The sequence below is a fragment of the Citrus sinensis genome, chromosome 2 (genome assembly GCF_022201045.2).
Source record: "Citrus sinensis cultivar Valencia sweet orange chromosome 2, DVS_A1.0, whole genome shotgun sequence".
Taxonomy (NCBI): Eukaryota; Viridiplantae; Streptophyta; class Magnoliopsida; order Sapindales; family Rutaceae; genus Citrus; species Citrus sinensis.
This window is the reverse complement of record NC_068557.1, coordinates 22,985,824-22,999,266: the sequence shown is the minus strand read 5'-3', so window position 1 is coordinate 22,999,266 and position 13,443 is coordinate 22,985,824. Positions and strand designations below refer to the sequence as shown.

Genomic DNA, 13,443 nt, shown 5'->3' with positions numbered 1-13,443 from the left:
TAAATGGTAAAAATTTGAGCAGCAGCAGTTGCTATAAATGGAGGCTTAGCAAATCACAAAGTATAATTTATTCTTCATTTTCTTCTTATCAACAGAAGCATTCAACAAAGGTATAAAAAATCTTTGCATTTGTCTCAAACTCATCATTCATTCAACTCATCCACAACAGGATTCAACATAAAGAAAATGTTGCATTGTCTCAACTAAATGGATTCTGATAGCTCAAACACATCCAGCCAATCAAGCATGCAACAAATTTATGAGCCAGCTTGGAAGAACTTTGTTAATGGGAAGCTGCTGTTGTTCAAAATACAACAAGCACACACTGACACACAGCAATTTATTTCATAAGAACCACCACAAACCCAACACATGTTGCTGTTCATATCTATACATATCCAGCACACACAATAAATAACACACATGAGCAGTTACATCCTTTAGTAAGTTCAACAAGTACATACAAGCAACTCGCTTCATAACACCAAGCACAAACATAGCACATTGTTCAAGTTAATTTCTTAAGAAACATACATCTAATAACACACAACAATATGCACAAACTATATATCCATTTTTCCTTGCAAACAAAGCAAGTCTCATTTAATAATAACATGTACAAGCAGAGGAAATGCTGCTGTTCAAATTGACAATGTCAAACATAACAAGAACATAAGCCTTTGCTGAAGTTAACCCTTGACTGCCATAAAATATTCAATCCTTAATCAACAAATTAAAATCAATAAGGAATGAAGTACTGAAACAATATAAAGCACATAATTTTTTTATATTTAGATTATAAAGACGTATGCATTCCAACAACAATAAGAGTATCACATGTCATCAATGGCTGAATTCCTATTAGCCAATACAAATAACAATACCCTCTGTTTAGAATAACAGGAAGTTAGCACCTATAATATCTACTTGAAATGACAAAAATAGGCAAGGCATATATTGCCCCATTAAAAGTGTGTGTTTGTATGTACCACACAACTACAAAATGTACAAAAACTCAAACCTATATCTATGGTTGAGTGACAAAAAGATGATACGACATCTTTATAGCAATGCTTACAGTTAAGGTGATGCATCATCTGATCCCTCAAAAGAATTTGTTAGAAGGGATTAGCTTCACTGTTGCTCTTTCCATAATTACAAAAAAGGTATTTGTAATGTTGCTGGATGCTTTAACTTGGCAATGGTCATTCTTGGGTAAGTTGTCCTTCATAATAAAATGTACAAAAATTAAAATGTAACATATTATTTTGGAATTACAACATTAGTAAAACAAAACAGGTGGTGAAATTAAACTTGTATATATGTGTAAAAAAAAAAATAAACTAGACACGAAATGCTTACCATTTTCATGGACACTGTTCTGAGTGTTCATGGCTGGACCACATGTGACAACTTCTTTTTTGTTACAGCTGGATGTCGCTCCTCGATCCTACATTTAAATAATTAATAAATATTTTAGTTCATCATTTAAATAGGCAAAGACTAACAAAAGCAATATAAAAACTTCATTACAAACAAGTAACTAAGACCTGATAGAAATTCTTTTTCACTAATTTTTTATTTTTTCCAGCTTTGGTAATAGACTTGCAACTCCTCACGTTGTGGCCCCACTCATCGCAGTTAGAGCATCTTACACTTGTGCTCCTCTTAAATGGTTGTCTTTCACCATTCTCTCTTCTTCTTTTAGTTTGGGGCCTGCCAGCAGCTCTAGTGATAGTTGGTGGCAGCAAGTTATCATGTGGGAGTAATGGCCATCTACTTTCATCTGGCACTGGATATAATTGGTGCTGATAGGTCTTCATGAATGCACTTTTTTTCAACAAAGAATGGACATATTCATTTACATTATACCTCATTGCATCAATGCAGCACATAGCATGCTTGCAAGGCAAGCCTGATATATCCCACTCCCCACAATCACAGTGCTTGCTGCCTAGATCTACAACACACCTCTTGGAGACATTTTCCATAACTTCAAATGATTTATTGTGCCCAAATATTACAGATAATGCCCTAGATTCAACCCTTGCTTCCATTACTCTTCTCCTAACAAGTGGAGGCAGCTCATCTTGCCAAGTATTGACCAGCTCATGTCTTTTATGTATGAGGATCATAATCTTTCTCATAATCTCCTCAAGCATTCTTACTATTGGCATGCCTCTAAAGCTACTTATCCAATTATTAAAGGACTCCGTCATATTATTTGTGACATGTGAGCATTTGGTTTGTGTGGAAAAGCAATGTTTGGCCCAACATGTCACAGAAATTTGTAACAGCCACCTATGGGCAGCATGGTTGATGCTGTTAATTTCAGCCTTGTGATTGTTGAACTCCACTTGGTTTCCACTTCTACATACTGCCCAAAATTCATTCCTAAGCAAAATTCCTGGAAATTTCAGCTTAAAGTTTGCATATATGTGCCTACAACAGTACCTTCTCATGGCCCGAGGAAAAACCCTATCAAGTGCATTCAATATACCCTTTTGTCTATCACTCATGAAGCAAAAACCCTCACCATCGTTACAGCCTACTTGATCATAAAGTTTCTCCATAAAATAAACCCAAGACTTAGTGTTTTCAGTTTCTACAACACACATGGCCAGTGGATATATGCCGTAGTTGGCATCTACACTAACAGCAGATAGTAAAACCCCTTTGTACAGACCCTTTAAGTGACAACCATCTACACCAATGAACTGCCTACAACCCTAAAAAAAGCCCCTCCTACATGCATCAAAGAATACAAAAAATTTTTTAAAGTGAGGATTCACCCCACCACCAAGCCAATCTTTTTCTAGGGACACTGTTGAACTAGGATTTAAGGCTAAGATTGCATGCATGTACCTGAATAGCTTTGTGAAACTGGCCTTATGGTCTTGACCAAGCAGCTCTAAGGCTTTGTTCTTGGCTCTGTAAAGCCTTTGATTGCAGCATTTTATCCCATAATTTCTGAATAATTCTGACCCGAGCACATCAATAGGAACTTATGTGTTAGCTCTGAATAAATGAAGGAATGTAGCAGCAATCCATGTTGAATTTGCTTTATAATTTTCGCTGTTTCTTTCACAAGTATGTTCGGGCATATGAGTTTTAATTTGGAAATGTTTCTTATTCCAATTTGGACTCGCGTGTATTCTCCATGTACATCCTGAAGCCGAACACTTCATTGTCACCCTACTCTTCTCATTTTTCACCCTTTTAAGTCTAAAGCCATTTTTTATTGCGAAAACTTTGACAACATTTCTGAACTCATCAACTGTCTTGAACAGTTGTCCAATTCTAAGTATAATATTGTCACCATCAGGAGTGAACTCGAAGCCACCAGAATTTGCTTCATACCTACAAGCAGCAGCCTGAACGTTTTCATCTTCACCGTCTGAATCTGCCCCACTGTCATCTCTAGACTCATAGGCATTCAATCTCACATCCCACTCATCTTCGTTGTTAAAATTAAATTCATCATCACTTACATCAGATTCCACTTCCTCTGCATTATTTTCATGATCAGGAACATGTATACTATCATCAATATTAACAAACCCACCAGCTGTGCTATCATCATCTTCGTTGCCTTCAATCTCTTCAACTGAATTTTTAACTTCAGCAGCAGCAGCGGAACATCCAACGACAGATCTGATTTCAGCATTCAAGTCAGGCAAAGCAAATTCATTTACTTCAGCAAAATCAAACCAATCAAGCTCAAAAACTTGTGGAACAGGAAACTGGCCAGGGGGAGTCTCTTCATTTTCATTCTGATCCAGAGAAACAGGTGTTACATCTAACTCCGTTCTAATAATAAATAATGCCCAAGAATAGCTCTTCTGCTTTAGCTTTTTTAATGCGTCTTGAAGGTCAAAGTCAGTTTTTACATGCATATTAGATGTTTCCCATGGCAACATGACATAAACTCTCACTTCGTTAGCATGTCTTATAGGCTTGTCAAAGCACACATCCTTTACATCTTGCCACAACTTCTTTAAGGTGTATTGCTCTGGAATTACAGTTGCTACATCAATCTTTTCGCCAGCTACCACAGCCCCTATCTCCATGTAAACATGGCTACAAATTATAAACAATAGCATATTGTAAGTAACAAAAATCACACAATAACGTTATACAATAAATATAAACAACATAGCAAGAGTGGCTGACAGGTTGCTATTATCATTGTCTACAAGCAGCTGATGAATTGCCATAAAATATAAAAATCTAGCTAACATACACTAATTCCTAAAAACACCAGCTGTATAAATTTCCAGACTGTTCGCTAGTTTTTTAGAACATACCCAAAATTTAAGCAAAAGTGCAAAAAAAATTCCATCATAACAGAATTCACATGTATAGTTCTTACAATATCCTGTCTACGTCAAGATGACATCTTAAATGATTAGACAAATGAAAGCACAAGAACTGTAAAGAATTATAGACAGAATCCAAAAAATTTTAAATAATTGAAAGTGGTAAACAAGAAGAGAAAACAGTAGGGGCTATATATAAGTAAAGAAAAAAACCAAAAAAAGAGAATGCAATAGGAGTAGCGAAGAAAAAAGGAAAAAAAAAATTTTGGAACCAACACGAAATTGTCGAAAATTCTAATAATTGCCGAAAACATGCCAAAGTGTTTAAAATAAAACCATTATATCTCAACATCTAGGAGATGCCATATAAGCTAGAATTTTGTTCGAGTCTCTCCAGTTTCCAGCAACAAATTAATCAATTACTGACGATGATGATGTGGAAGAATTCAAAACAAGGATAACACAAGAAAAAATACTGAGAAGGGATTTTTCTTTTTTTTTTCTCTCTTTTCATTCCTTTTGTATAAGTATTGAACTGTTAGAGAAAAATGAAATTTGCGAAACACAATATCATAACCCATTTTAATCCACATATGAAAAATGTAAAATTAGCAAGCTCAACACAATCATCAACTCAATGAGCAGAGAATCAATACAATAAAATTCAAAGAACCCATTTACATTTAAATCTATTGTATCAATTTTTGTTTAAAAAAATTAGTAAAATTTTGAAAATAAAATGTAACAGACAGCTACATATGAAAAACAAATTAAACTAGAATAATTATTTGGACTCAACACTTGTGTAATTGCATGATTATAAAATCCATAAGAGTCACAATTATTACAACGAGTAAGAAATTTTTTTTTTATCGATTTAATGCCAAAATATTAGATGAGAAATTATTACTATTCCTTGTCAGAGGATTTAATTAACTTGTCAATTGATAGCAATCACATTGCTCAGTTCAGTGAATGCAAATTAGCTCAAAATGAAGAAAATCAAAACTCACAGTTGCTGAAATCAGCATGCACAAAAAAAATTCAAAATACAAAGAACTCATTTTCAAGTTTAATTAACCTAGGTTCAACAAAATCATCTACTGCATGTGATTCACATATTTAAACTATAATAAATGAGGATTACCTCTTTCTCGCTCCAATTCCAGTCGCGGATGAAGCCGTTCGCCGCTGGTGCTCGCTTCGTGAAAGGCTTGGGCCATCATCAGAACTCATCTTGTTCGTAATTGAAGATAAAATATTTTTTAATCTTGAAAATGTTTCAGGCAAATGCAGCTGCTTCTTCACAACCTTAGGAAGACGAAAATGGTGCTGGGCGTTGCTTTCATGAAAGAGAAAGCTAAGTGCAGGCTTGATTTTGTGAAGATTTTTTTTGATTTTGTCGATTGGACATTACACACTGGATAATGGAGTAAAGCAAGTAAGATTTCCCAGACATCAAGAAGCTTAAGGCTTTAATTTTAAATTATTTTGAATTTTAAATAAGCTTTTACATATTTACCCTTTTATACTAACACCATACGTATTTTTATACTAACGGCGAGGGAGGTATATGTAATTACATTAATACTTTCTATCAAAGTGTTAATACTTCAAACCTCAGGGGAGGTCCCTAAAAATTACCCTTAGGAAAGTGCTATTTTTCTCGGGTCAAATCCTGAATTTAACCAAAATGATGCCGTTTTGGTTTCTTTTTTTTTTTTTTACCCTTTTTGCTTTCATGAAACGTAGTCGTTTGAGCATAGTAAAAACAAAACGAACTAAAGCAGAAAAAACGCAGAGAAACAACTACTTTATGAACTGAGAAAAACACAGAATCTTGAACAAGATAGAGTCTCTTCCTCTTTGATTCACCACGCCCGAGTGAAAGATTAGGCTCAGACAAGGCAAAAGCAGAAGCTTGAACAAGATAGAGTCTCGACATTGTCCATGATTCCTAACCTCATCGGCATTAACAACAGCTGTTAAATTAAGTTTAAGTTTCGATTACGAATTTATGTCTCATCGTACCATACTATGGTGTCTTTGCTAACTGAGCAACGCCGAGTTACATTTCTGGTAGCAAAAGTGACACAGTTTTGGCAGCTGTTGGTAGTTTGATCACCGCGGCAGAGAAAGAGGCTGCAGACCCTGTTTGGGTCTTGGCCAGCGGTGGCGTTGAAGAAACCCTTGGAGAATCCATTCCCACGGCTGGCGTTAGTGGGAAGAGAAGTGAAGAGATGATTGAGGTTTGATTCAAAGGTGCTGTTTCTGAGCAAACATGATGAACGTATGTTGGGTCAGCTGCAGCCGTAAAACTGAACTGGGAGCTTAAAAGATATATCACAAACAGAAACAACATGGAGAATTTCAAGGGCGGCATTCGGCATCCGAGGTTTTTGTTGCTGTGGATTACAAATACAATCCTCTATCTTCTTCCTTTTTGTTGTTTTTTATTCTATCTTTCGTTTTATTAATGTTAGAGAGAGACAAGATTTTATCAAATATAATGAAGAAACGAGTGGTGGAAGCTGCAAACGGTGCGATTAGAGACAAGACTCGCTGCACAAAGTCAACAAAGTGAAGTCAAGCTCATCCCGTTCTAATTAATTACTTGTTTTGCTTCCAATCAACCGAATAAAAAATAATAATTACTCCAAATATTGTTGATGAAACGAAGAGGAGTCAAGAGAGGAAGACGAAAATGAAGAGGAGAGGAACGTTTGCTTTTGTTAGGGTGAAACGGTAGCGTTTCATGAAGAAGAGGAAACAACGTCGTTTTGTTTTAGCTTTTGGAGTTTGACCTGAGATTTGACCCGGGGTAAATAGAAGAACTCCTTTAATTAATTATATATTTGGAATTCTATTCACCTTCCACTTAAATAATTGTTTTGGGTATTTTTCTCACCTTTTAATTATGGAATTTAGGGATAGATATTTCTCTACTAATATTAGCGGAGTAGTTTTTTTGTTTTTTTAATATCAGTGCAAGTAGATATTTAAACTATGTTATGATAGACCTGATTTACATAATCCCAAAATTTTTTTAGTAATTAAAAAAAAGTAATAAAAAAGTAAGTTATCAAAAATGACCATAAAAGTCTTGGAAAATAAAAGTTTTTTTTTTTAAAGCATTGAACAAATCAAAATAAAGCGTTCAATGTAATGCAGCTTGCTTCGCCTCCCCACTTGCATTCTCAATGTCTAAAGACTGATATTTTGAGTGTCTAAACAACAAATTAGAGACTGACGAAATCGGTGTAGACATGCATTTCGCAACTGTGCATCTTACAGAAGACCCACTAGTAAAAGCTTCAGGTAACTATAGATGAGATTGGACTTCTTCGCTCAATTTTGCTTGGCAAAATGTATTTGGTAAACCCTAATGTTGCAGGCACCCTCTTCTTGTTTCTGCCACTGATCTGATTGAGAAGCAGAAAAGATCAGGGCCAAAGCTCAGTCAATGATAAGATTCGCGAGATACTGCAAATTTGAGACCCATTACTACTGATACTTGCCACGGATTTCTGAATTTGCACATACGTACCTTAGATGGTTGCTTGCAGTTATTTGATCCGCGAATTTAAAATTTGCATAATAAATCAATTATGAGATTTACATTCTTATCAAAGATTTGAAGTTTCTTTCATTCCAGATTGTATCCACAAATAACCCTACAAAAATTTGGCGCCAATTTTTTAAGAAAGATGCTGAGAGTTGTCGGTAAAGCCCAATTAGTTTTCTTTTTCAAATCTAAAAACAAAAGTTGATGGTAAAGCATTATTAATGCTAATAATGAATGGATATGTGGTATATATACTTGCTAATCGTCTGTCACCTTGGCCCCGACAAAATTGAAGGCAACAATTGAGTAGTGGATTTGTCATTTTCTTCCCTATGATCAACGTTTGCTAGTGCTGCTGTAGATGGCAGGTGAACGGAGTTATAATGGAGGTTATGATCAAACTCTGTAACGCCCTCCAAAACCTTAACTACCATTGACATGGAAGGTCTCTTTGCAAAATCACTTTCCAGACACCATGCAGCCACCTTCATCATATTCACTACTTCTTTCTCATTTGATTGCATATCGTTACTGTGTTTATCCACCAGATCAGACAATTTGTCCTCCTCTGCCTTCTTCTTGAATATGCTCAGCAAATACATGTCTTCCTCCTCAGGCTGAGAGCGGTCAAAAACTTTCCGGCCACACAATATCTCCAACATCACAACTCCAAAGCTGTAGATATCTACTTTTTCTGTAATTACTGAGCTAAGCCATTCAGGAGCCAAATAGCCTGGAGTTCCTTTCATGGTTGTCACAACTTGGCTCTGGTCCCGGTCAATCAATTTCGACAAACCAAAATCAGCAACTTTGGCATTAAAGTTGTCATCTAGCAGAATATTTTGGGGCTTGATATCCAAGTGGAGTATCTTCTGCCTGCAATCTTCATGGAGATAGGTTAGTCCCTTGGCAATATCAAGGATGATCTTCTTTCTTTGCTGCCAGTCAAGCATAAACTCATCTGATCTCTGGAAAAGCCACCTATCTAGAGATCCATTCGGCATGTATTCATAAACAAGAAGGCTATGAGATTTCTCAGCACAAAACCCTATCAATCTCACCAAGTTCAGATGGTGAATGCTTCCAATTGTCTTCACCTCTGCTAAGAAAGATTTATTGATTTCACCAATTCCTTCGAGACGTTTCACTGCAACTTTTGTACCATCAGTTTGTGCCCCCTCAAAGACTGAGCCAAAGCCCCCCTTACCCAGTATCTTTCTGAAATTGTCTGTCATGACTTTCAACTCTTCAAATGAGAATCTTTTGGGTAGTCCTGGCACTTGATCTAAACAATCTTCCTCAATTTCATCAGCCCCCTTTTTCTTCCGAAAGAAAAAGATCAAGATACCAATTAGAACTAATAAACCAAAGAAAGATCCAAGGATGAACCCCATTATTCTTTTTCTGTGGCTCGTCTCCTTTCCTCCTGGACTTGCACCTGGCATTGAAAAGTTTTGAACCTTAATGTAAGCAGTTGAGTTATAATGAGTCTTTTCCTTCTCATTATTCATCATTGAAAAGAGTTCAGATGGTAAGTAGCAATCTCCAGGAGAAGGGTTCAAACCATACAGAAAAAGAGCAGCTTTGCACGAGCAATTCTTTAAACAGGCTTGTTTGCATGTCTCTGGATCTGTATTCGTAAGGTCTGAGCTAGGTGAGCTAAATGCGAAGTAAGCGACATCATTGAGTTCAACAAAACTATGATCTTGCGAAGCTTCGCATGATAAGGGAGTAATCGGGGAGCACCCAAGGGCAGGCTTTCTATCATTTAATACCTTGAAATAGGTTGCAGGACAACTGCATTGCCCCTGAGAGCAGATGCCATACTTGCCGCAAACCAGAGGATAACCGCATTCCCCAAGATAACCTGTCAATAGATCGGCCACTTCTGTCCACCCTATCGATGCTTGCCACTCGTAAACTCTTAAATGTCCATCAGGCCACAATCTCATGTACTGTCCCGGGGATGACGATGCTGGAGGAACAGGAACTGCCCCATCTGGTTCCCTTGGTTCGGAGGAATTTATGAAGAAAGCTAAGCTTCCATTCAGATATCTAGCATGGCTTGGTTCCTTACTTGTTTTTGTGGCTTTGACTAATGCATAATACCGTATTGAAGTATTATTAGACTCTATGAAAGCAAATAATCCTTCGTTAGTGACAGAAAGTGAAAACAAACCTCCATCCGTCCAATTCGTGGTTGAAACACTAGCTGTAAGTTTCTTCCCTTCCAACAATTTTTGGCCAGGAACCAGCGAGTCCGTTGGATGATCGAAAGATTGCCAAACGGCTGCATTATTCTTGTCAAAAAGTACGAGGTTGCCCATGTCTGTCAAGTTTAAGCCCACAACAGATTTACCACTGGTATTCGTCGACCAAGCAATTGCTCCGTCAGCATCTTGCAAGACCAAGTTCCCATCTGAAGTGAGTTCTAAGGTTGCGTTTATTCGAACAGGATTGTTACGATTAGCGGACCAGACAACCTGTGGAAATTCGATATGTTGATAATCGATTAAGGAAGCATTATAGGCCTGAACTATGAAAACAGCAAATAGATAAGAGTCACAGGTGCCGTTGCAGAAGAAGCCACATGCATATGCTGGGCCAAAGGTTCCCCTAAGAAGGATGGCTCTCACCGCTGATCCGTCAGTGAAACCTACCGAGTCAGAAGCTGATGGGCCGTTGGTCCATGAAGTAGAGAGGTTCGCTGTCGGATAATCAAAACTTTGGGCATCAACCAAGCAAGAAAATGGCGTAGAGAAAATAAGAAAGAAAAGAACAGAACACCAGTTCCCGCTAACACTCATCGCCGACAAGAAAAGTGCAATACGGAATGATTTGTAAAGGAGACTGCAGGATTTTTTTCACTTGCAGAGTATTTCAAAGATAAAATGAGAGATCGACTGAAAAATTTTATTCAAGGGACAGAAGTCAACCCTGCCGTCTCCTTATCTCTATTCTGTATCGTCCACCCACCCACACACTAATGACTCATCCACCCACTGGGCCAGAGCCCATATACGTACACGAGTGGTGCTAGGGGGAGTGAAAGATAGAGAGAAAGCTGATGGAAATTCACCCCCTCTCTCTCCACCCATTCTTTCTCTACCATTTTCTTCATTGTTCTCTCAATTTTCTCTCAACATTCTCTCCCCTTAGCATTTTTCTATGCGTATTTATTAAAAGATAGACATAAGAAAAAGGATATTCATGTTTTAATGTTCGATAAAAAGGTTCTGTTTTTTCATTTCAGTTTTCCCGTGAGTCAAACACTCAAAGAAGCAGAGTCGGTGCACCGTAGTGTAAAACCAATAAAGGAGTACAATACAATTTATCAAAAGGGATGACCCATAAAAGTCCTCAAAAAGTGCAATAATATATTTGAAGCATTGAACAAGTCAAAATAAAGCGTTCAACCTACTACAGCTTGCTTCGCCACTTGCATTCTCAATGTCTAAACTAAACAACCAATTAAAGACCGACAAAATGACCGTAGAGTATGCGTTTAGGAAATATGTATCCTATACAGGACCCACTAGTAAAAAGCTTGAGGTGAACTTTCCACATGAATGGGCTTCTTCAGTCTTCACTCAATTTCGCATTTTCGCTTGCCAAAATGTATTTGCCAAACCCCTGATGTTGTACACACCCTATACGTTTCTGCCACTGACCTGCTTGAGGAGCAGAAGAAATATCAACGCCGAAGCTCAGCCAACAATAAGAATTGCTAAATACTGCAAACTTGAGACCAGTTACTACTGACGCCACGGATTTCTTTGGCTGATAACCTGATAATCAAATGTAAATCAATGGATCATTACACAAACTTGGACCACTGTGATAAATACCAAATCAAACCATTGCATCAACCTAAGGTTCCACCCCAAATGGAGAAGGTTCAGCAAGAGGCTTACACAAGATTATGAAAATTCAAATCATGTGGCTACTAGAAATTTCAAGTGCCCTCATCTAGATCATCAATCTCCTCTAGAATAACATATTTTGCAGAAGCATTTGCTTCAGGTGATCCCAACATGCCATCTTCATTTGCATGACCTGCCTGTAGCTTTTGGTATCTGAAAAAGGATAAAAAGAGTAACAATCAAGAACAAAAACCAGATTAGGAAAAAATTGACAAGAAGCACACAGTAGAAATCGGGTGTTAAGATTAGGTAGCTTAAAGTTAAGCTTTATCATTCTGCCCTTATATTGTTCCACAACTAATGTTGAAAACTGATGCTTTTCTGATCCATAAGCTCAGATACTAGAGAAACTCTAAAATTCCAATATTTTTAATATGTCAGGAAGAAACATCAAAAACCAAAATATTATTTCAAGAGATCCACAAACAAATGCAATCAATACATGTCAAATTTGGTAAGTAAGGAGCAAAGGACTTACAAAATTTAGCTGGATGAGCCGGTAAAATCTCAATTCTCGTTGCTAACTGATAGCAACAGGACAAGGCAATTATAATTTGGTTGATCCCATTTATAATGACGCATAATGACCATTGGGATGCTTTCTTGGGTTTCGAGAAATGTCATTATCATATTCTTAAACTTTATCAAACTTCAATGACTAGGGCACATTATGTGGAACTTTTGTATAATGATCTAATTTTGTGCAGCAGGCTAACCGTTCACAGAAAAGATTAAAGCTCACCACCAGAATGCTCGCAAATCTGACACATAACATCTGATGGACAACAACCAAGCTTTAGTGATTAATGTTACAGAAGGGCATTTAACATGGAAAACATGCAAGTTAAAGGAACATCCTTCTCATGCAAACAGCCAAAAGCAAAAGCTAGTCATGGAAAATTTGTCCAGTCCAAAGTTCTACAATTACATTTTATCCCATTTAATTGGACTCTTTGATGGGAGAAAGTTTTAAGATTATTAGCAATGAACTGGATACTTATGTATTCTGCATCACACAATCCATATTTGGCCACTACACACTAAGCAATAATCTAACAGCCAAATAATAGTTTAAAAAAAAAGACAACAACAAAATCAGTTAACAAAGAAGAAAAAAGAGGGGGGAAAGGAAAAAGAGAAGAAACATGCAATGATAGTTCAAAACTACAATAACTAATGACTTACTTGTACCAATTGAATAAACTGACACCGACCAGGATTGTGAAGAGACCAAACCCCCTCAGCCAAGTGAACTCATCATGAAAGTAAAACACTGCAACCTGTACATTCACATATTGAAGTAGAATCCTTTGAGAGTCTTTATACTGTGTAGCCATTCATGTTTTTTATATTTGTAATTATTAATAAAATAATTAACCAAATGAAAAAACACGATAAGAAAACATAAGACTAGGGTTTAATTCTATACAGTGTCTGTCTATGCAGGAGACAGCTACATTGTGACAATAAAACCAGTAAAACAATCAAAGCACAGGGTCCGTCTATGCAGGAGATAGCTACACTGTGACAACAAAACTAGTAAAACAATCAAAGCGGGATTCTTACATCTTATAGATGCATCAAGCATCCTCAAACAAAAATCTAAATATAAGTATAGATCACAATCAAAAGTTAC

At 36.8% G+C, this 13,443-nt stretch overlaps 2 protein-coding genes across 8 annotated transcripts in view; both read right to left on the bottom strand.

Moving 5' to 3' along the window:
- Positions 1–8,099: 8,099 nt before the first annotated feature.
- On the bottom strand, positions 8,100–11,117 carry LOC102607322 (G-type lectin S-receptor-like serine/threonine-protein kinase SD2-5). The gene has a single exon (XM_052434767.1). It carries the CDS (start codon positions 10,689–10,691, stop codon positions 8,154–8,156), a length of 2,538 nt encoding a protein of 845 aa, XP_052290727.1. The 5' UTR covers positions 10,692–11,117; the 3' UTR covers positions 8,100–8,153.
- Positions 11,118–11,241: 124 nt separating this feature from the next.
- LOC102606833 (probable sugar phosphate/phosphate translocator At1g06470) overlaps positions 11,242–13,443 on the bottom strand; it is a 49,555-nt gene continuing 47,353 nt past the window's right edge. For 3 of the 7 annotated variants that reach the window (XM_052434777.1, XM_052434776.1, XM_052434774.1), the window contains exons 11-13: positions 12,993–13,087; positions 11,799–11,960; positions 11,242–11,672 (exon numbers count right to left, since the gene is read on the bottom strand). In XM_052434777.1, coding sequence (XP_052290737.1) covers positions 11,840–11,960; positions 12,993–13,087 — 216 coding nt within the window. In that variant the 3' untranslated portion in view covers positions 11,242–11,672; positions 11,799–11,839. The remainder of the gene's footprint in view (positions 11,673–11,798; positions 11,961–12,992; positions 13,088–13,443) is intronic. The other 4 variants (XM_052434775.1, XM_052434773.1, XM_052434772.1 and 1 more) reach the window with 2 other exon arrangements.